Source organism: Daucus carota, chromosome 1 (assembly GCF_001625215.2).
Source record: "Daucus carota subsp. sativus chromosome 1, DH1 v3.0, whole genome shotgun sequence".
NCBI classification, from domain to species: domain Eukaryota; kingdom Viridiplantae; phylum Streptophyta; class Magnoliopsida; order Apiales; family Apiaceae; genus Daucus; species Daucus carota.
Window position 1 is genome coordinate 3,901,323 of NC_030381.2, and position 22,480 is coordinate 3,923,802.

A 22,480-nucleotide genomic window follows, 5' to 3' on the forward strand; every position below is an offset into this window, starting at 1 on the left:
TATGCTAATTCTTATTTATTTTCCTTTCGGTCTTATTGGCGCTCTAAAGCCTAAAATAATTTTTATATAAATTCCCTCTTATTTTAAGCTACTGCATCTGCAGATCGAGTGGTTGGAAGCTGGTAATGGATGAGGAGGACTGCATATCTGCATGAGTAAAATTTATTGACTTTCTTATCAGATTTAGAATTACAAGAAGCATCGATAAGTACAATGTAATAAATAACCTATTTTGACAGTCATCAAATTAACGAACCTCTAACAAATGGTTGTGGAAGCTTGAGATCAAACGGAACTGAAATTAAAATGATTATTTGTTAATTATTTGAAATCAGTCTGGTCTTATATATATGAAGAAAAACATGAATGCAAATTTTCAAAAAATAAAAATAAAACATGAATGAAATTACCAACATTTCACTAATTTTTGTGGTTTTGCTGGGGTTTTAGTCTAGGCTATCCTCCTGCTTGTTAATTTAGAAATCTATATGAACTATCTTGTTTTTAATGAATTATAAACACCAACTCCATGTATAGCTTTAGCTATGGTAGACACATGATCTACTGCAGGAGCCATGAGGTTGACCACATTAATAAGTTAATTAAGATATGAAAAAGTTGAGCAGAGGAGCAGAGCCCATACATATTCATTTATTCCATTCCACCTCTGGATGCGTACGCGCAAGCCTCTCTCTCTGTTTCATCTCCTATATAAAGCACAGCATCCATAGCATTTCTTCTCACAGCAATCATAACTAGAGATAGATATAGCTACATATATGTAATAGAATATGAAGGACACTGTCCCTCTTTGTAAGCACATAGACATTTATATATAGGACTAGTTGCTTATATACTTGGGAAGTCGGAAGCATTCCAGACTAGGGTTTCGTATGCTGCAACAACTACAAGTTCTCTGTGTGCATAAGGTGTTTAAGAGGGTAAGTTTGGGAGATGACAGAAGAGAGTGAGCACACATGGACTTTTTGCATGTTCATGCTTGAATTTATGCGTGCTCACCCTCTATCTGTCATCCCCACTCACTACTCTCTCTCTCTCTCTCTCTCTCCCCCTCTCCCTCCCTCCCTCTCTCTCTCTCTCCCCTCTCTCTCCCCCTCCCTCCCTCTCGGGCATGGTTTGGAGCCACTGCAAGGGAGATGACAGAAGAGAGTGAGCACACATAGTACTTTCTCGCATGATGGATGCCAGAAGCTCTGCGTGCTCACCCTCTATCTGTCATCCCGGCTGTCGCCCTTAATCTGAGTCTTCTCTATGTGATTATCTATTAGCTGTCCTTGACCTTTTTTTATCATCATATAGCAAATGTAGTTCGTATATTGCTAATTATTATTCGCATGTTTATATATATAAGAATTAAGATTATATGCGAAAGTGTGAAGAAGTGATCAGTTCTACATACAATCAAGCACAAACATTCATAATTTAGTCCGATTCCTTCTTAATGTCTGTGTCCAATTCCCTCAAACCATGCTATTCATAGCCGTGCATTCGCCTGTGTTTTTGAAATGTTAGGTTTGATCTCAGAAAACCTTTTGTAACCATGATTCTGATTCTACACACACAGGTCATTACACAGTCTGTTTTGCAGGTTAGTGAATCTGAAGAAGAGAGCACGAATTGGAGCCTTTGGGGCTGGTGATTGGCTGTAGCCAATTTACGAAGTTCAGCTTGTGCAAGAAGAATCCCTATAGATGTAAAAGACCAGCTAGCTTGTTTGGTTTATACAGTGTTGGTTTTGAATATATATAGTTTCCTTACATGGGAACTTCTTGTAATTGGATGTAAGCTTGTTGAGCCAATTAAGTTACTATGAGTCTTATGCAAATTAGAAATTTTTCTCAACAATTACCTGACTCTGCTGGAGGTCCTTAATTACATCTGTTATGCTGTTATAGTGTTATGTCTGTTTAGTTTAGTTTTTTTTTTTTTTTTTTTAAATTTAACACTTGCAAGTAAGAAGAACTGGCATAAATTGCACTGCATGTAGGGATAATGAGAGAGTTATGAACCTCCGTTGTAAGAGATCGAATTGTAGAAATTCATGAAGTCAACAAGCCTTCAGGACATTTTATGTAGTGATAGAAATACGACATGGATCTTGGAGGTTGTCAAGTTAATACCCTTAAATTTCTTTACCCAAAATCTTTGGAATCGGAGAAAATATTATTACTATATAAATATAAAGGTTATTTTCAAATAGAAATAATTTTGTGAAGATAGTGTTGGGATGTACTTTTTTTACTCTCTCCGTCAATGAAGGTTTTACACATTTCACATATTACGAGCATCTCCTAAATATTTTCAGATAATAATTAACACGTGTTATAAATATTTAGGGATTGTACAGAGAAAATCAATTCTCTAATTGACATTCCTTTATTTATAATTTATAATTTTATTCCCGTGATGGCTATATTTGCAGTAAGAAGGTTCGTATCATTTTTTTTTTGAAAAAGAAAAATAATTCAATAATGAAAAGCCATACGGCATCTACAGATATAATCGAAATTGAACAAACGCAGAATCATATCGCCGTTGAATCCTTCCTTCTTCGGTAGGCAACCAAGCGATTTTTTGAAGAGATATATACATGCTGTAATACTCTCAATATTGTTTTGAGCAATCGACCATAAATGCATCACCATACAAACCTTTATCATTGAATCAGCATCATGAAAATCCCGCAGATCTGTAATCCCGGACATGATGAACACACAAAATCCAAACAAAAATCAAACTCTCACAGAAGGAGAGACCAAACAAAACCCAAATAAATTGGGAACTTATTGAAGAAAAAGAGATTAACTAATAGTAAGAAAAGAAGACAATATTGGGGCTTTCCACCGGTGAAATCCGATGGAAGCCCCTCGGATAAAAGAGACAGCGGCTACTTCAAGGTGAGAAAAATTTAGGGTTTTGTGAGAAGAGGTTCGTATCATTTGTTATCGTATATATTTCGAGTTTGTATATCCTATTTATAATAAATTAAATTTAATATAATTTCATACTATTCTTCAAATACGATGAAATTTATCCGATCCAAGAAGATTTTCTTGTTCATTCTTCACCTACTCATTTATTATATTAACTTCTTCTTTTTTTGAAACCAAACGAGTTTCATTAATTCAAAACCGGATCATACATCAGCGCCTCCAGAAAAAACATTCTGGAGAAGATTGAAAAATACTACTCCCTCTGTCCCATTGGATTGTATACAGTTTCTTTTTTAGGACGTCCCATCAATTGTATACATACCAAAAATAGTAAACTTTTATAATATAAAAAACTTAACTACATCCACTACCTTTTTCCACTACACCCACTTTATACATTAAATATTAGTAGGTCCCACCATTTTACTAACACCACACTCATTTCACACATTAAATATTAATGAGTCCCACCACTTTATTCACTTTTCTTACTTTTCATCATCAAATTACACTTTTTCTTAACCTCCGTGCCACTTCCCATACGTATACTAATCAATGGGACGGAGGGAGTAGCTAACATATGTGCTACCTCATTGGCATGCCTTTTAATAAAAAAAAATCGCAAAATCAGACTACCATCAAGTTTGGAACGATATTCATCCAACACATCTCCAGCTTGCTTCCAGATTACACTCAGTTCACCTTTTTTATTGCATTCACAATAAGCAGCGAATCAGTCTCTATATCAGCACTGGACATTTGCAAAGCCCGGAGCCATTTGATAGTTTCAAGTACACCCCGTGCCTCGGCTTCAAACACTGTAACCTCTCCTGTAAGGTGAAGATTTTTTCGCTTGAATAAATTCACTATGATGATTCCGAATAACCAGTCCTAAAGAGAAAGAACATGATCCAGGCACCACACTTATATTAACTTATAAGGAGGTTTCATTCAAATATGAGGAGGTTTCATTCAAAATGAAAAACACAAGGGATAATTTGTAATATTGTTAATAATTATGCATCGAAAGAAGAAAAGGATCAACTAATTTGAAATAATTGGTTTTTTATAAAAAAATTCATCTAAATTAAAATGAGAAGAGTATTATTATAAAAATTATAACCACTTATCAGGAACACGGGTCAAACTCAATCTATTATTACAAATACATTTTTGTTAATTAACCCTCAAGTTCACCATTGTGAATTGTTTTAAGAAATTAACATACAAATCTTAAATTTTTCAAAATTTCAGTGGAGTTTAATTGAACTCGCTTTAGCCCTATGCTGAATGCTCCTGCTAAATTAGCAGTGTTAATCGTATGTTTTCAAGTGTTTTTCTTAGCCCCTTATTTTTGGGCCAGGCAAACGACAGTTATATGGATCTAAGGAGATAAAGTTTAGGGCCGTTGAACGGACTTGTTTGAAATTATTCAAGGCTACAAGTCAGCCCAATGTCATGGAACTTATAGTGAATTTTTAGTTTTCTTTAAGGAATGAAATTTAAGTTTTAAAGTCTAACACGATTGTAAAATTGCATTACCGAGAACAATTTAGTTTTTGAAAAATACCGCAAAACAATTTAGTTGTGAATATCGTTTTGAGTTTTAATATTTTGAAATTACTTAAAATACAAAATTATTCAAACATATATTAAACCAACAACCACCCTCGTCCAGTGTTATTCCTCTCCGTTTTCTTTATTATGTTAAAAAGTTCGAATATCGTTTATTTTTTATTATTAAAATTAATTAAAAGACTAATGATTGATACTCTGTTAAGAGGTGTGCTATAAATTAAAACTAAAGAATTTAATCACGTAACGTCAAGTTTATTATTTGGCACATCCACTTTAAAGTACCACATCAAAAAGACGATTTCTCTTTTCAAAATATTGGCGCATTCCCTGGAGTGGACAGCGGGGAATTGATAAAATTGACTCGCAGCAAAGCCGACTCAAAAGAGAATATGCAAGGCGCTAGTCGATATTATGTTTTATTTGCAGTTAACAAAAGAAATATTTTTTTTATAATTCTAATAATAAATATAATTTTTAATTATAGCTGAGACGCGAGGATAACACCAGAGCAAGAACAAATTGGGACTTGAAGAAGTTTAAGATAAAAGTGGAAATTCATTTTAAAAGAAAAAGAAGGTTCATTTAACATCTTTTCGTTAACTTTATATTTATATTATGGATATCTTGTGAATTGTTTAAGGTATAACAAAAACAAATTTGATAATTCAACTATCGTTTCCCTTTTCAGAGGACAATTTTTCACATTTAGTTTATGTATTTTCCACAGATTAGGTGCAAATAGAATGTAACAAATCTATAAAAAGATAGCATGCGTGGAGCATCCGGTGAATGAAGAGAGTCGAAACTGAAAAAGCAACAGCTCCATCTTAAACTCGAAAGTATCATATTTAATTCAGTCATATTAAATTTAATTTATAACAATAATAAAACGAAACGAACTAATGTGGGCAGCAGGCATGAGCATGACAAACTTCACGTGCTACCTTAGCAAATTACAGCAGCAGACCTTGAAATGTGTAATAAAACCCACATGGTTTTCTTTGACTTCTTTTTTCTTTTAATATTTTGCGGTAACTATACAAGTAGGAGTATTTGTTTTCTTTTAAGGCTTGATTCAAAAACCCTTCTTGAACTAGTGTTACTAAAGTTTTAAAGTAGCAGTGCAGCTCATTTTTTGAAAATGGGCCGGGTTTAAAAATTTGACAACTTCTGAGTTCAAATCTAGCCATCAAAGTGAAAGTCCATTTTTTATTTATCAATATTGTTTATATAAAATTTACAAGCTCTCTTTAAACGGTTGTCGGTGGTGGGTATTCTTATTTCTGTTTCTACAGATGTCTAAAGAGGGGTTCCCTTAATAAGATGTAATTTCTACTCTTGTTGACCTATTTCTATAATTTTTTTTTCTTCATCGGTTTATGGAACCATTAGAATTATGAAGCCATGGAACAAGAAATATGTAGGTGAGAAAACTAATTTTCCTTTTTTTACATTTTCTCCTATAATAACGCACAACTTTTTTCGATGATCAAATATTCAAAGTAAAATAATCATCATTGCTTAAATAATTTAGACTTGATTACCAAAATAACTATTAAACTTATGTGATTTTTTCATTTTAACCATAAAACTGTTTTTGTTGCAGAATAATGCAACTAAGTAATACAAAATCAATTTGATATAACCCAATTTTAATGAATCTCTAACCATGGTTAATTCATAGCTGACATGAATGTCACATGCAGCACAAGCAGCACAATACATCAATTTTTTAATTTAATTTTAAAATTTTACATAATTTATTATACATACATAAAAAGTCATCTATATTTACATTTTCTTTTTGTGTATAAAAATTCAAATAATAAATTTTTATTTAGAAAAAATAATAAAATAATTTATGAAACTAAATTTTTTAGAAGTATTAAAATGCGTGTCAAACTCTCGTTTTCAGATCACCAGAATATTGCAAACTACCACAATATTTTAATAATGCTAAAAAGAATAATATAGTGTTTTTTTAGCAAAGAATAATATAGTGTTAATAATCAAATCTGAATCTAAAATCAGTGACAAAAAAAATTCCGAACCTAACATCAGTGACAAAAAAAATCATAGTTTAGTGCTAAGTTTCTAAATACACAATATGTTTGGTGGCGAAAAAATCTATTTTTTCTTAAATAAAATTATCAATTCGATATAAGTTAATATAAATCGCATGAAAAATAATCGATATACAGTACTGATAGACGGTGGTTTCAAAAAATCACACTAACATCGTCGCCTTCGAACATAAGTTTTAGTAGGCTCTGCGTTTGTGTAGATTGTGAATTAGGATTTTGACCCTTAATGAGATAGTAAAAATATTAATAAAACCCATGTACCAAATAATTTAATAAATAACTTGATAATATACGTGGCATCCATCTTAATTTTAACTTAACTATAGTTATGAACTAGTAAGATTGGGTTTTTTAAATAAAATTTTCTAAAGTTACTTGCATTATCCTGCAACAAATATACTATTATGGTTAAATTGAAAAAAACACGATAGTTATATAATTTTTTTGATAATTAAGTCAATAATTTATAAGTCTCCACACACTTTATAAATTTATAAATTCCGATTTACATATCATCTAAAATTCACATTTTTACTTCAATCAAGAAGTAACTTATTTTAATTTTATTCAAACATGCCCGAGCAGTGGCACATTTCAGTATCGATTATTGATCAAGAAAATCATACTTCGTCCGTCTCAGTACGTTCTTTACGTTATTATTTGACACGTATATAGAGATTTCTCTAAAGTAGAGTTTCATAACATATTTTAATTTTTTTTAAAGAAATTTTACTTTTTATTTAAACTTTTATCCAAAAATAATTAAAAATAAAAAAATTATGAAATTATACTTTATTAGAGTCTCAAAATACGTGTAAATAGTAAATATAAGCAACCTGTTAGGACGGAGGAAGTAAATATTTCATGTTCTTATACATGTTTACTTAAAATAAGTTATGATTTTTTTTGAAGTTTAATAAAATATTAGTTGGAGCCTGTTAAGTCGGGAGTTTTTATCCTACTTTAAACTGAAAAATTGTAATATAAGCTCAATATCAGCATGCATATGATGATATGAATATATGATGCATGCAGTGAGAAAAAATATAAAAATACTCCCGCATACAAGAATAACAAACGGTCCGACCGCCTCTTTCACAAGTCACCGCCTTTACCTGCACACAATACTGCGTGGACACAGTATAAAAAAATGTGTGTGTCATATATATCCCCCATCTTATTCAAACTTCCTCATGTCTTCAACACCTTGCATTCACACCCTATCCTAAAATTCCAATCTTTTCAACTCCCCCACTTCTCTCATGCTATCATATTTATCGTTTTGATTTTCTACCCATTATTCCCTTAAAAAAAACAAAGTACTCCCTCCGTTTCAAATTAGATGTCCACTTTAAAAAAATCACACAGTTTAAGAAAAGCGGGTGTTCATAAATTAATTGCATTAAATGATCAAAATATGTGGAGTGGGATTGATCTAGGAAATATAAACAAGGGATATGTGGAGTAAAATTGACTTTGGAAATATGATTTTGCATTGAAAGTTGAAGTGGACAAGTAATATGAAACAATTTTTTTTTTTAAATGTGAACATGTAAATTGAAACGGAGGGAGTATATGGAAACATTTTTGTTTAAATTTTAAAGTGCAATGTATTAAAAAGATTCTTATTTTATGACAAACATGTGTGACAAGGTGGGCCGTTTTCTGTACTTGTAATCTCGTTTGTCAACTCAATCTTCCTACGCGTTCACACCTCCCATGCTTCTATTTTACACAATTCAACTTGAACAACTCTTTCCACCAGTCTTTTATATTTCCACATAAAACTCCTCTCTTCCCAACTTAATTCTTGTATGCACAACTGACTCAGAGGTGCACTAGGTCAAATGAGTGAAAATAACAGCACAGCTCCAAGAAAAAGGCAGAGAAGATTGACCAGACCCAAGATTGATGAAGATGATAGTGTTGAAGCAACTGGGCTGCAAGGAGAGGTTGTCAAGACAAAAGGGCTGAAAGAAATCATCACTTCTTTGTTGTTGCTTGAGAATCAAGAAAAGTGTGGTCCCCAGAAAAAGTTGAGGAATGCTGTGAAAGCTGATTCTGGTGATGATGTGGTTTTTAATGGTGGAGGGTCTCAGAGGAGGCTCTGGGTGAAGAAGAGGTCGAAAGCGTGGTGGGAGCAATGCAACAGTGAAGACTTTCCTGAGGAGGAGTTCAAGAAGGCCTTTAGGATGGGAAAAGGGACTTTTGAGATGATTTGTAAGGAGCTGAATTCTGTTGTGGTGAAGGAGAACACTATGTTGAGGGATGCTGTACCGGTGAGGCAACGCGTGGCGGTTTGTGTGTGGAGATTGGCTACTGGGGAGCCTTTGAGGCTTGTGGCCAAGAGGTTTGGATTGGGGATTTCGACTTGTCATAAGCTGGTTCTTGAGGTTTGTTGGGCGATCAAGGCGGTTTTGATGCCTAAGTATCTGAAATGGCGCGATGAGGCGGTTCTGAGGAAGAACAGAGATGAGTTTGAGATGGTTTCGGGGATTCCTGATGTGGTGGGATCAATGTATACTACTCATATTCCTATAATTGCTCCGAAGATGAGTGTGGCGGCTTATTTCAATAAGAGGCATACTGAGAAGAATCAGAGGAGTTCTTATTCGATTACAGTTCAGGGTGTGGTGGATTCGAGTGGGGTGTTTAGTGATGTCTGCATTGGTTGGCCTGGCTCGATGGCTGATGATCAGGTGCTGGAGAAGTCTGCGCTTTATCAGAGGGCTAATGGAGGGCTTTTGAAGGGGAAGTGGATTGTTGGGAGTTCTGGTTATCCGCTGATGGATTGGGTTTTGGTGCCTTATGCACAGAAGCAACTGACTTGGACTCAGCACGAGTTCAATGAGAAGATCGCGGAGATTCAGATGGTGTCAAAGGATGCATTTGCGCGGTTGAAAGGAAGGTGGGCTTGCTTGCAGAAGCGAACTGAGGTGAAACTTCAGGACTTGCCTGTGGTGCTGGGAGCTTGTTGTGTTCTGCACAATATATGTGAATTGAGGAATGAGGAGATGGATCCCGAGTTGGCGATTGAGCTTGTTGATGATCAGATGGATCCTGAGATTGCAGTCAGATCAGTGAGTGCAGTCAAGGCAAGGGATTCAATTGCTCATAATCTTCTGCACCATAGTCATGCCAGCACTGCTTTCTTGACTTGAGTACAAGTAGCCTTGTTCACCTCCAAGTGTTTCATTTCAGTTTATGCTTATTAGAAGTAGCTTTTATGTTATATCCTCTATAAAGTGGAATGCATACCCAGGTTTTACCATAGTTCCTAAACTGAATCAACTGACTTATCAAAATAGAATTCGTAATTCTTGTGTTATTGTCATTGCTATAAACATCAACTCAATGACTCGATTCCTATGTTTGTTTGTTTTCTGCTTCTCAGAAGCACAAACACCTGCTCTAGTGCAGAGTATGTTCAGACTTTTACGATACTGATTCAGGAAGGGCATTGCGTGAATGTGATATGATCCGCGAAGGGCCATGGGTTTCTCGACAGATCGATTGTTCTTTGAACGAAAGTTCTAGTAATTGTAACTAGCTTAGTTTTGTCCTGTATTCCCTCTCTTTCACTGATATTGTACAGGGCAGCTGGTCCAGAACATACGAATGATAGTAGTATACGTTCAGCAAGGAAAAAAACACTGGACGTAAAAACCTAGGATGAGGCAATTTTACGCTGAATGATACTATAACACCCCTTGTATATATAAAAACTTAGGGTTAACCTGTCTAGCGTTTTTTTTTCCTCCCCCGAAACCTATGTAGCATACATATACAAGGGAACTCGACCATTATACAAATGGTGATGTTTGTTTCCATATGAAAGGAAGGAATTGTTATATTCTGAAACAAGAGGAGCTGCATATACTCCTAATCTTTGTTGGGGTCAGTGAGTTGGTTTGGTATATATCAAAGGGTCCATTTTTTAAAACAAAAGAATAATCTAATTGTTAGAATGTTAGGTTAGATTCCAAGTTTTGGACATCTTGTTGGTTTATAGATAAAACTTATGTACATATGTTATCAATACATCACCAGGGTATTTGATTGCAGATAAACAATATTCAGGACGGCATTATTCATGCTTCACATACATCCCATTCACACTAGACCAGAATATATTAAACAGATTTTCTTAGTAAAATATATACACAGGAATTTATAGGATGAGATGAATAAAGATACCTTAAAATCTTGAACAAGGCATAGAGCTTGCAGCTTCTTGGCTAAGCAGTATAATTTCGCCCCCTGGAATATTCTAATGTTCTAAATTCGGGTGAGATGGTGTCTAGACGCTAAACGGACCTAAATCTTGAGATGATGTCTAGACCCTAGACGGACTGAAATCCATCCAATTTCAATTCGATCCTTGACGTACCTAGTCTAGACGGACCTAAATCCATCCAATTTGGTCCCTGACGTACCTAAACTGATTCGAGCCGGTCCTCGACATTATTTGAACGTTTCTTTTTTAAAATCAATGAAAAAAAAAGGAAGCAGTGTCTGGCAACCAATAGTATAAAATTTTAACTTTCCCCTGTTTGGTTATTATGACACTCAGGTCTCAGCTGTCTGCCTGTCTTGGCCTTGCATCTATTCCTAAAGTCATGGAAGATTGTTCTTTTATGCTACTTTGTCAAAAATAATTCAACAATCACCACATGGGTTTTCCTGTATTTAATAATTGATATGCTTGGAACATTGTTCCCAATCTCTCTCCAATATCAGCAGACTGCAGCTATATCTTGTGTAAAATTTTGGGAGGATCAATTATCTACTTTTGGATCATTTTTTTGAATAAATTAAGTTAATAATTTAGCAAAAATAATAAGAAGAATACAATATATATCTCCAGACTCGCAAGAAATCAGAAGCAATGCATTTTAGCCTGCTGTAGAACAGTATCTATGAGCCTGAAATTACCACTTTCCTTAACCTTGGATGATATAAGCAAAGAACAAGTCCAGACCAAACATCTATCTAGCTAGATACCCATATTCTCTCAGATATTTCCTATAAATTAAGACCGGAAGCAGAAATCTATTAGTAGTCAACAAAAAGTGAGTATTGACCAGAATGCACTATTAAACCTGAATGCAGATCTTCACACAATTAAATAATACTGCTAAGCAAAGACTCCTTACTATTCATCAATTGGCAAGGGGTGTACAATATTGTATTGCCACGTGATAACAGCCAATATTAGCTACCCGGTACAAAAAACTATCCGTCTGCTAGTTGCTTATAGGCGACCAACCTACATTGTTTACAATCACATTTCTTAGCATGACAATCACAGGGCACCTGCAAACCGCTCTTCACGACCAGGTGGCAGCCGAAACGGAAAATGGGCAAAGTGTATGCTCAAGACAGATGAGTCTGGTTTTTTGTTATCAAACTTGTAACCTAAAAATGATTCAACATCATTAAACCAAATGAAACTATGTCAGGAAACCTATATTTAAGTCCAATTCATTTCATAATTAATTGAACAGACTTGCTGTGTTCCATGGTAAAGTTAAACATAAGCATTGGCAAAATGAAGCCTAGGAGTATAGTCATGTATGATACTTAAAGTTATTTGCTAGCATCTGTAGTTCTTGAATGCCTTGTACCCAGGTAATATAATCCAAAAAGAAATTAGAAACTGCACTTAACCTTGTAGAGCTTCCAGAGCAGTTAAAGCACACTTCGCATCTGTAAATTCAACAAAGCACAAAACCAATGCCTTATCTCCAGCCTGCAATTTATCAAATTACGAGAATATGTACGGTATATAAATAATTAAAAACACACAAAAAAAATTTTAAAAAAAAATTCCAAAATTTATTACATATTTCATCAGCTAATTCTATATGAAAGCGCGGGCTTTTGTAAACGAAGTGCACTAATTATTTTATATATAAATATATAAATTAACACACACACACACATTAAGATAACTGGACATGCTAATTACTATCTACAAACTGGAAAAAAAAACTAGGCCCATGTTTCATAGTTAGGCCTCGCGATTTGACACATGACACGCTAACACGAAACCAAACATGAAAAAAATGGATATGAGTTTTGATTTTCGATACACGAAACACGAAAGTACACGAACACAAAATTACACGATAGATTTCGTGCTGGATACGGGTTTTTATTTTGGGCACACAAAATTTTTTATATATAACTTTTATTTTTATATGTTATAATATATTAAATATATAATTATGTAAAAAAAATAAATTTATATGTGTATGTAGATATAGATTTGTACGCAAACATAAATAATTATATACAAAAATATATATTTTTGTAGAATTATACAGAATAATATATTTTAAAGATGTTTTTTGAAAAAAATTATATTAATATTTATGTATAAAATGTACACAAAACACCCATATGATGACTATAAGTATTTGTTAAGCTAGTCGATTATTCAATTTTGGTTAAGCTAGTCAGATTCCTTTTTTTCGTATGATGACTATAAGTCTAGATGTATAATGTATAATGTATAATGTACAAGGCTTTTAAAAAGGCTGGATAAAATAAAATATTGGTCCACTTTAAAAATATATCCAGATCTAATAGAAACACACATTTACAAAAAGGCGCGCTTTTTATAGCGTTTTTGCGCTTCAGCATCATCCACATAAAGCGGGGCTTTAGCTTTTGTATTTGCTCTGCGCTTTTAAAAAACAAATCCCAATAGGTGCGCACTTTGTGCTTTAGCGGCACTTAATCTTTTGATAACCATGATCTTACATGATAAAAAACTAATTCTTAATAATGACTAGATTACCAATATATACTTTATTCACGCTCCCAAGCTTTTTAAGGGATGAATGCAGAGGGATGTAATAGGAAGTAAGTGAAATGAAATGCAATAAGTTTCATTATCTAGCTCCTGAAATTAAAAAAAGTTAAGTGAAACTATTCTCATTAATTTGGTCCCGAGTTGCAACGGAAACATAGAATTCACTGTCAAACACAATCTTATCCTTATAGTCAAGAAGTTAAATTTTAGTTTGTAAGGGTATATTGGTAATACTTTTTTTTTTTTAAATTTAACTCCGCCGCTTGCTTTCCTCTTCATCCCACTTTTGGGAGTGGAAATTTTGGAATGAAAGTTTATAAAAATTTCACTTGCTTCCTTTACTACAAAAATAACTCAAGAGCATGAATAGGACATATTACATAAGTTGCTTTCCTCTTCATCTGCTTTACTCCCTCTAAAAAACTCAGGAGCAGGGTGTAACTTACTCATACCTAATTTCTAATATATTTCTTATTTAGGATACAAATCCATGTATCTACATAATAACAGAATACATTTAAATAACTTTTTTATTTCCTCTGCTGTGCGCTTCTCCCCTGCTCTAGAAAATTCAACCTCAAGTTTTGGAGTGAACACTAATCTAGAAGGCTCAAATATAACAACTGAAGAAACTAACCCGCAAAAGCCAAAAGCCAATGGTAGATACTATATATAAACATGACTGCACAGAAATGGGGTGCAAAAAGAGAGTCAACAAGGAATAGTATGGTACTCCATTTAGACATCTTCACATATGAAAATAACCTGAACAAAATTGAATTAGGAACAAGTTCAATGTTGTCAACTATTGGCTTTGGTGTATTCTTACTTCTAACGATATGTGGTCTTTAATCTAGTTGATCCACTAAATCTTTGATATTCATCGTATAAATGTTCATGTTCCTTCTCCGATTCCTGTCAATTGAGTCCCAGTAATTATAATCATACAAATACTAACGTATAATGATACTCCAGAGCAAGATATAGTCCTCACATACTATGAGATCTAAACGAGACATGCTATTTTGTTTTCGTCACAGAGTCCAAACTATGATATCCATAAGAAATTAGGATATGGTCGACTGAAGGGAAATAAAACCTTTTAAAAGCCCATTTAATATACCAATTAAAGGCCTATCTGAGAATTGAAAAAAAAATTCAAACAATGTTGTGTTATTACAAAAACCTCAGGCTGAAATGCATTTCTATAAAGTTATAAACAATTTCAGGGCGAGGTCTATAATTTTCTAGAATTTCTGAGTACCTACCTGTAGTATGCCAATATTGTAAGTAGATAAAAAACAACAACTATAAGGTTAGGTGGTTAAAGATAAATCAAGTGAAAATAACAGGGCAGGGCAGGGAGGTTGTGAGCGGCGGCAAAACTTTCAGAACTTCCAAGGCACGTCTGTCTTTCTTTTTTCTTTTTTTTTCCTTTTCGATGACTACATAACACGGACCAATATAAATCGAGATCTTACCGGTCATCTATTGCCGTCTAGGGACTGGTCAAACTTGACGGGATATGATAACATGGAGCAACGGGACCATTATTTGTTCACTGTAAGCTAGATCTTGTAACAGAGGGACCAAAATCTCTGAAGAAATATTTTAAAACACCTCAGACATAGACCTGGTCTATCCTCTTTTCTTGAATAACGCATTAAAACCACGAGACCTAGCTCAATTACAAGGAGTATAAGGACAACAAAAGCAGAACGATTCACACAAGCATTTCTTTTGGAACTGGCCATCTTTGTTCATATAACAGATAAATTCATTTTGTGTATTCAGCTTCCATCAAAGTCCTTGTACTCGCAAAAACGTTTTTACTGGTAGAAAACATCTGAATGCCGCCAAATTACTGATGGGGTCAGTTACATGGCTACAGCATGGGAGTTGCACTTAAACTAATCGAGCAGAATAAAACATTCATTCATTAATTTTACTTTTGGGTAAGATCAATCACAAGAAATTTAATTTACTCGCACACACTAGGGATGGCAACGGGTCGGGTCGGGTTCCTCGAGATCCAGACCCGATCCATTATATTTCGGTTCGGGCCGGGTCCGGGTCCGGGTCTGGAAAATGAAGATCCAGATCCAATCCGTCGGGTTTTTTCGGGTTTCGGTTTGAGTTCGGGTCTAATTCGGATACTTTAAAAAATAAAATAAAATAAAAATTAAAGATTATATATCTATAAAAAAAATGTGATGATTGATTTTTTTTTAAATTTAGGAAAATAAAAAAGGGTTTTACAAGTTTCGTTTAGTACAATAAACACGTGAAACATGTTAACTTAATTGTATACAATCATTCAACTTATCATTTATATTTTATATTTTTATTATATTTAGATTTTTTAATGCACCATAATTGAGAAAAATATTGATGAAATGAATATAAGTTTTGTATTGGGCATATAAAATTAAGTAAAATGTTAATATTCATACCTAATAATTCATAATATTTCAATATATATACTCTACATTAAACATATAATATATATATATATGTGTGTGTGTGTGTGTGTGTGTGTATAATATAATGTATCGGGTTTTTTTCGGGTTTCGGGTTCGGATCGGGTTTAAATCGGGTTTCGGGTTTTGGGTCGGGTCTCGGGTCGGGATACCTAAGATCCAGATCCAGATCCAAACTCTTTCGGGCCTGAAAATAAGATCCAGATTCAAAAATATCGGGTTCGGGTAGACCCAATCGGGTCGGAACGGGTCGGGTAAAACTGTCATCCCTAGCGCACACATTTAAGGATCGAATCCCTGACCTTTGGGAACTAAGAATGAGGGGTATTCATTATTGAATTTCTTAGCAACCGAACAGCTATTACAAAACTTGAACAGCCATTACAAAACTAAAATACAATTGTGCAGAGTAATATGATTATAGGTACAATTACAATACTAGTTTGTGAGAAAAAGCAACCAACTTTTGCCTGCTTCCTATTTTATGGTTTAATCATTGTCTTCCTTGTAAATATAAGAAAGAAAGTTATACCATTAAAATCCTCAAATAAACTTGCTTTCTTGTTGGTACCATTTACACGATATTACTACAAATGTTTCTAACTAAACATCAATTTTACGTACTTAAATGGTAGAGTGGGGGGAATAAATTGTGGTAGTTGCAAAAAAGGGCATAAACTTAATTGTTATTTTTTGATAATATTGTTTAATAATCACAGCAGGATACATATGTAAGCACGAGATGTTGCCTAACAATTGACAGAGTAAAATGGCAGACTTACCCGTCTAGGCTCCTTATGAACAACTCTAATTTCTCTGAACCCAATGAAAGGACGAAAAAGATCTAAATTCGAAATCAAGGAATAAGAACAGAAAAGAAGCTTAATAATTAGATAGATACAGTCAAAATATTTCTGAAAATGGGAAACGAATTTTACTTATGGCCCAGACACCAACGAGAAGTTAGTCATGCAGAGATACAGCATATAATTATAATATAAAAAAGAAGGATACGGCCTACTTCTCTTCTGGTACAGTCATGTGGGAGCCCATCGACAAATAAAACATTTGACTCTTTCTTTAAAGCTGGAACTGGAACCGGAAGGTCATCGATATTTCCATAAGAGGCAGGCCTTTCATTTAATACGCCGGGGAGAGTTGAACCCAAAGGAACATCTCCTCTCGGAGCAAGTAAACTCGGATCTTCTACAGAAGGTGTGTAGCTTCTCATGCTTGTTCCAGTCATATATCCACCCGGAGCAGGATCTGAACGAACACCAACACCATCATTTACACCATAAGCTCTACTACGCAATGGCAAGATCTGCACATTAATTCACAGGCATTCAAACTTTAATCTATTCAAAATACAATTTATGGTATGTTATGAAATAACGCTCTGGTATTACAGGTAACAAAAACTCCCTTCCTATCATTATATATATTTGCCATTTCTACAATAAAAGTGAGAGTTAAAATATGTAAAGTATTACAGGTACAACTAGAATGTATTAAGCTTACATCTTTTTGCAGCACATCAGACGAACTTCCATGCAGATCACTTGAGGCCCACCCATGATGCACTGGTAATGCAGGCGTTGCAGATGACAAGTAGCCAGGAAAACTTGATGGTGGAATACCAGGCGTTGCAGATGACAAGTAGCCAGGAAAACTTGACGGTGGAATGCCAGCTGATACAATAGCCACAATAATCAGAGATAATTATAAACACTAAAATACACATCCCCATTAAAACAAAAAAAATGATAGCCAACACGAGAAAGGTAAAGCCGTAATGTGAATTGAAGTCACAACTTGCTTACTCTATAACTCAAAGAAAAACACAAAATCTTTAATAAATTCAATAAAACTTTACACAAAAACATTCCCCCAAATTCTTATCTAGCTAGCTGAATTTCATCTCTAACTTCCAAAGAAAATGATCAACAGCACAATGAGCAATCCCTTAAGGACCCAGCATAAACAAAAATCAAAAACATGTTCCCAAAAAAACCCAAAATGCAGGACCTTTAATAACCACAAAATGGGTATTTTACAGTAGCTACAAACACCCTATTTCACAATCAATCCATCAAAAATCACAACCTTATATATGCATACACACATAAACATAAAGCCCATGACTTTAATTTAAAGGGTAGTCAATTCTTGAATATTAACAACAATTAATACAAAAATTAATGTACAGCAAAACTAAAATTAGGGCTAGGGTTGAAAAGGGTTACCTCGATCAGCAGAAGAAGCAGCGTATCGCCAGTAAGGATCCGCCATGAGCACAGCTATATTTTGTAATTTGGGTTTTTTAGTTTTATTTGGGACAATAAAGTTTTTATTTTAATGTTTACTATATCTTTTTTGGTAAATAATGTAAAAAAAAAAAATGTGTGCTTTGGGCTGTGAGTGATTGTTTTCGAAGCATGGGATTTGAAAGTGGACAGTAGTCCATGGACATGGGCCTTTCACTTTTATAATTTTTTTAAAGTTTATTAAAGACGGAATTTTTGTTTTGCAAGCAAATAATTATCAAATTGCAAAATGACATTCTTCGATAAAAAATTCCGGGACCATTAAATTGCAAGCAGATTTTTATTTTATTTTTTTCTTTAATGCTAGATCACAAGCAGCTTCTCGACTCTGAAGGAGAGGGACATCACAAACATTTTTTGTAATTACAATATAACTCTTATTTTCTTTATATTTAAAAATAAATAGAAATATCCTTAAAAAAAAAGAAATTGAAATAAATCAAAGCAAACCAAACATACTCAGTATATCGCGCTTAGAGCAGGGTCTGAGAAGAGTAAGATGTACGCAGCCTTGCCCCTGCAATCAAAGCAGAGAGACTGTTTCCGTGAAGACCCCCGGCTTAGTGCCCAATAAATAATATAATGTGTGATATAATATTAATATATCTTAGCCCATGGCCTTCTTCACATGGGATTTACCTAAATAGTTCCCGTTTGTTGATGATGGGTAACAATGATCTGAAACGGTGACAATGATCTGAAACGGAGATATCAAACTGGATAAGAACTGCCACTATTTGCACACTTTTTTGAATTAACTTGAATTCTTATTGTGTAATCCATCTATGTCGGTTCTGCTTCATCAAACTCTTCGACGAAACAATATATGTGATGATCCATTAATACGCACTAAACCTTATCAAATCTTTCGACGAACCACATCCGTGATGATCCATTAGTAAAAAAAGAAATTGAAATATATTTTGTAAAAACTGATGCTTATTATAATATTTATATATATTTTTTTTCAATTTTTATTTTCAGTTCTAGTTAAAATATAATTCTGAAATTGTCACCAAATATTTTTATTTTCACAGAAATAAAATTTTGACTTCTAACATTACAAATAATAATATTTCTTATATGTATTAAAAAAATATTCATATATCATATGAATTATTAAAATAAAATACATCTTTTGAATAAATTTCTGTGCTTCGTGACATCTGAAATCGGTATAATATTATTTGGAACATATATTTTTAAAGAATATACCAATTTTAATTTCATGTATAAATATTATATACGTGTATTTTATAATTTAAAGAACCAGATTTTGGACATGATATATTTTCGTTTTTGGTCCGACAGGGCCAATCCAACCAGTCTAACCAAAGGTCTATGTCCAGAAAGTTGTGTAACCCTAGACACCCAATTATTTGCTAGGATGTTAAAGTAGCACAGGAGTGCAAGAACTTGATATCATCACTCATCAGTACGTGATTCCATTAAGAAGTACACACTGACGCTTAAATAGAAATATCAATGGAAGAAGAGAGAACCTTGAACCCAGTTGCCGAGAACATACATCAAGGTTCTTCGCTTAGTTCGTATCGTATTGTGTCATGTTAGCATATCAAATTGCATGACTCTATATAGTACATAATTATATATAAATACTAGATAGTCATATTTATGCCATATCAATGCATGAAACATGGATTTTATTGACCACAATATCATCTTTGGATGGGTAAAATCTATATCTTTGTATATTATAGTCAGGAACAGATCTAGTAAGATGCGGGGACATGTGTTTTTTCTAAATTGTTTTTAAAACTTTTTTAGTGTTCTAAAATCTTACAAAATTATTGAAGTGCCTCCACGAATATAAGCACCGCCCCTGATTATAGTCGAGAGGTACCCATATAATCCTTTTTTTTTTTTTTGCTGATTATCCTTGTGGGATGTGATGTTTTAATAACACAACTTCTAGATGGATGGCACTTTGTTTTTCTTCTTCTTTTTTCTAAAGGGAACTTTTGAAAACAGGAGTTGTGAGATATCTAAGAGATGCCCCGCCAGCTCACTATCTGGTGAAAATAGAATCCTTCTCAAGGCTTGCTAATTCAGGGCTTGAAAAGTGTGAATCAGCTGTGTTTGATGCTAGTGGTTATAAATGGTACTCATCATAATTATCATTCAGACCCGTATTTACGATCATATGTTACCAGTAATCCCTCTGTTTGCAAATAATTGACGTTTGATTTTTTATATTGTAATCATACTTTTTTGCAGGAGGTTAGTTCTATACCCGAATGGAAACACAAAAAGAGGGGGTGGAGGGCATATATCTCTTTATCTAGCCATAGATAGTGACTCCCTTCCTCTTGGTTGGGAGGCTTATGTTACTTACAAAATGTTTGTGTTTGATCACCACAAGGACAAATACTTGACAATCCAAGGTGTGTGTATTTGTTTGTTTAGTCATTCACATCAAGGTCACTATCCCTTAATTAGGTTTGGATCTGCGAATTTGTGTTTAAGATGACTTACAGCCAGAAGTTAGTTTGAGGTACTTTTGTGTGAGTTTATTTTTAAACTTTTTTTTAATAAAATTAGTTATCCACAAGTCATAAGTTACCAGTAAATTATTATTTTTTTATTTTTACATTTTTATAAACCCATAGATCTTTAATAAGTCAAAATTATCCAAACGTACTCTCAACTTATCACATTAAGTCACGTCAAGTCATAAGTCACAATTTAAGTTTAGCCAAACGGCATCATACTCATGATTTTTATTGAACATTGGCCAAAACTGAAATACATTACTATTTGTTTGTATGGGTCTCTACTCTCTAGATGATTCAGTGCATCAAATCCGAAGGTTTCATGAGGCAAAGAAAGAAAGTGGTTTCGACAGATTGATTTCACTAGACACTTTCAATGCAGCAAGAAATGGTTATCTTGTTGATGACCAGTGTGTATATGGCGTCGAAGTTCATGAGGTTAAATATACTGGAAATGGCGAGACCTTTAAGATGATTGAGGATCCTGAAGATGTCACTTTCGACTGGATGATTACTGACTTCTCCACAATGTGTAGAGAAAAACTTAAAAGTGAGAAAATTGATTCAGAGGTATTTAAATGTGGAGAAAGCAACTGGTAAGTATGACTGTTTATCTTATTATTGTGGGAGTGATGCAATTTTAAATAACTTGACTCTATTATCCTTTAGTTAGATTGCAATAATATGTTGAAGTTATTAATTTTAATACCAAATGAACCTTGTGAAGTATTTCTTTATGCATTTATTAATGTTAATCTTTGCTGGAACTATATACACCATATATTTGAATGTAGCCTTGTTAAATCCTTTTTTGACTTATGTGATCCGAACTACTATATGATTAAGGCAACTGAAACTCTATCCGAATGGGGATTCCAGAAGCAAGGACCACCTAGGTTTGTTTTTGGAGTTGAAGGAGAGTCCTGCATCTGGAAGGAAAGTATTAGCAGAGTTTTGGCTGGTGATTAAAAATCAAAAATCTAATTATCATCATCAAGTAACAGGTTTGTGTATGCATCTTTCTTATAGACGTGTTAATAATAATTACGTTAGTAGTTTCTTGTGGTATGAATTTTTTTTTTTCCCAGATGGAGACTCGTGGTTCAGTACTTCTGCAACAGAGTTTAGTAGTGACGAAGTATCAAGAAACTGGGGGTGGTCAAGTTTCATGTCGTTGTCTGACCTGAAAAGTGAGTCCAGCGGCTTCATAGTGAATGACACTTTACTGGTGCAAGCAAAGATTAAGATAAAGACAGAAGTAACAAGCTTCTATTAGTATTCAAGAAACCAATTGAACTATTTATTTTGAGAAGAACTTTTGTTGTCCTAAAGTTGTTCATGCATTACTTGGGGAAATTTATCTACTTGTATTTTGACGTCCAAGAAGGTGCTTTAAAATTGTGCACATCACTTGCTTTTGTAGCTAGGAATATATAGGTGAGAGCTTTATAGGCAGAGCTGTGTAAACTAACTGATAATTGGGAAAGTTTAAAAGCAAGTCTTGAGCACCAGTTACTCAGATTAAGATTCTTCGAGTTATTGCTTTACAGTATAAGATTCGTATATGCTAAAGATATATATAGTTACTGGTCCATGTTTTGTTAGAATACTATATGTTCTCGGTAAACTCTCTTAAGAAAGAATTGGTCACTTAACATAGTATAAGAGTACAGACATGCGGGAAAACTTAATTGGATGCAGCAAAGAAGTTGATCAAGTATGCT

General features: G+C 33.8%; 3 protein-coding genes and 1 long non-coding RNA gene across 4 annotated transcripts; 3 read left to right on the top strand and 1 right to left on the bottom strand.

Moving 5' to 3' along the window:
* Window positions 1–756: 756 nt before the first annotated feature.
* Window positions 757–1,866, top strand: LOC108199351 (uncharacterized). The gene is made up of 2 exons (XR_001802395.2): window positions 757–941; window positions 1,610–1,866. It is a non-coding gene; the product is annotated as an uncharacterized LOC108199351 (long non-coding RNA).
* A 6,478-nt stretch (window positions 1,867–8,344) lies between these two features.
* Window positions 8,345–9,889, top strand: LOC108196852 (protein ALP1-like). The gene has a single exon (XM_017364322.2). The coding sequence runs from the start codon at window positions 8,464–8,466 to the stop codon at window positions 9,775–9,777; it is 1,314 nt and encodes a 437-aa protein (XP_017219811.1). The 5' UTR covers window positions 8,345–8,463; the 3' UTR covers window positions 9,778–9,889.
* A 1,800-nt stretch (window positions 9,890–11,689) lies between these two features.
* LOC108196866 (RNA-binding protein 2) lies at window positions 11,690–18,327 on the bottom strand. Its single transcript, XM_017364346.2, has 6 exons — window positions 18,163–18,327; window positions 17,438–17,607; window positions 16,931–17,240; window positions 16,699–16,760; window positions 12,287–12,368; window positions 11,690–12,034 (listed from the first exon to the last, which is right to left on the bottom strand). Exons 1-6 carry the CDS (start codon window positions 18,206–18,208, stop codon window positions 11,922–11,924), a joined length of 783 nt encoding a protein of 260 aa, XP_017219835.1. The 5' UTR covers window positions 18,209–18,327; the 3' UTR covers window positions 11,690–11,921.
* A 1,573-nt stretch (window positions 18,328–19,900) lies between these two features.
* LOC108216307 (MATH domain and coiled-coil domain-containing protein At3g58210-like) lies at window positions 19,901–21,326 on the top strand (the record flags this gene model as incomplete). The annotated part of the gene is made up of 4 exons (XM_064086236.1): window positions 19,901–19,953; window positions 20,219–20,365; window positions 20,482–20,648; window positions 21,028–21,326. Coding segments are annotated over exons 1-4 (666 nt in total), but the record flags the coding sequence as incomplete, so codon positions are not given.
* Window positions 21,327–22,480: the final 1,154 nt, after the last annotated feature.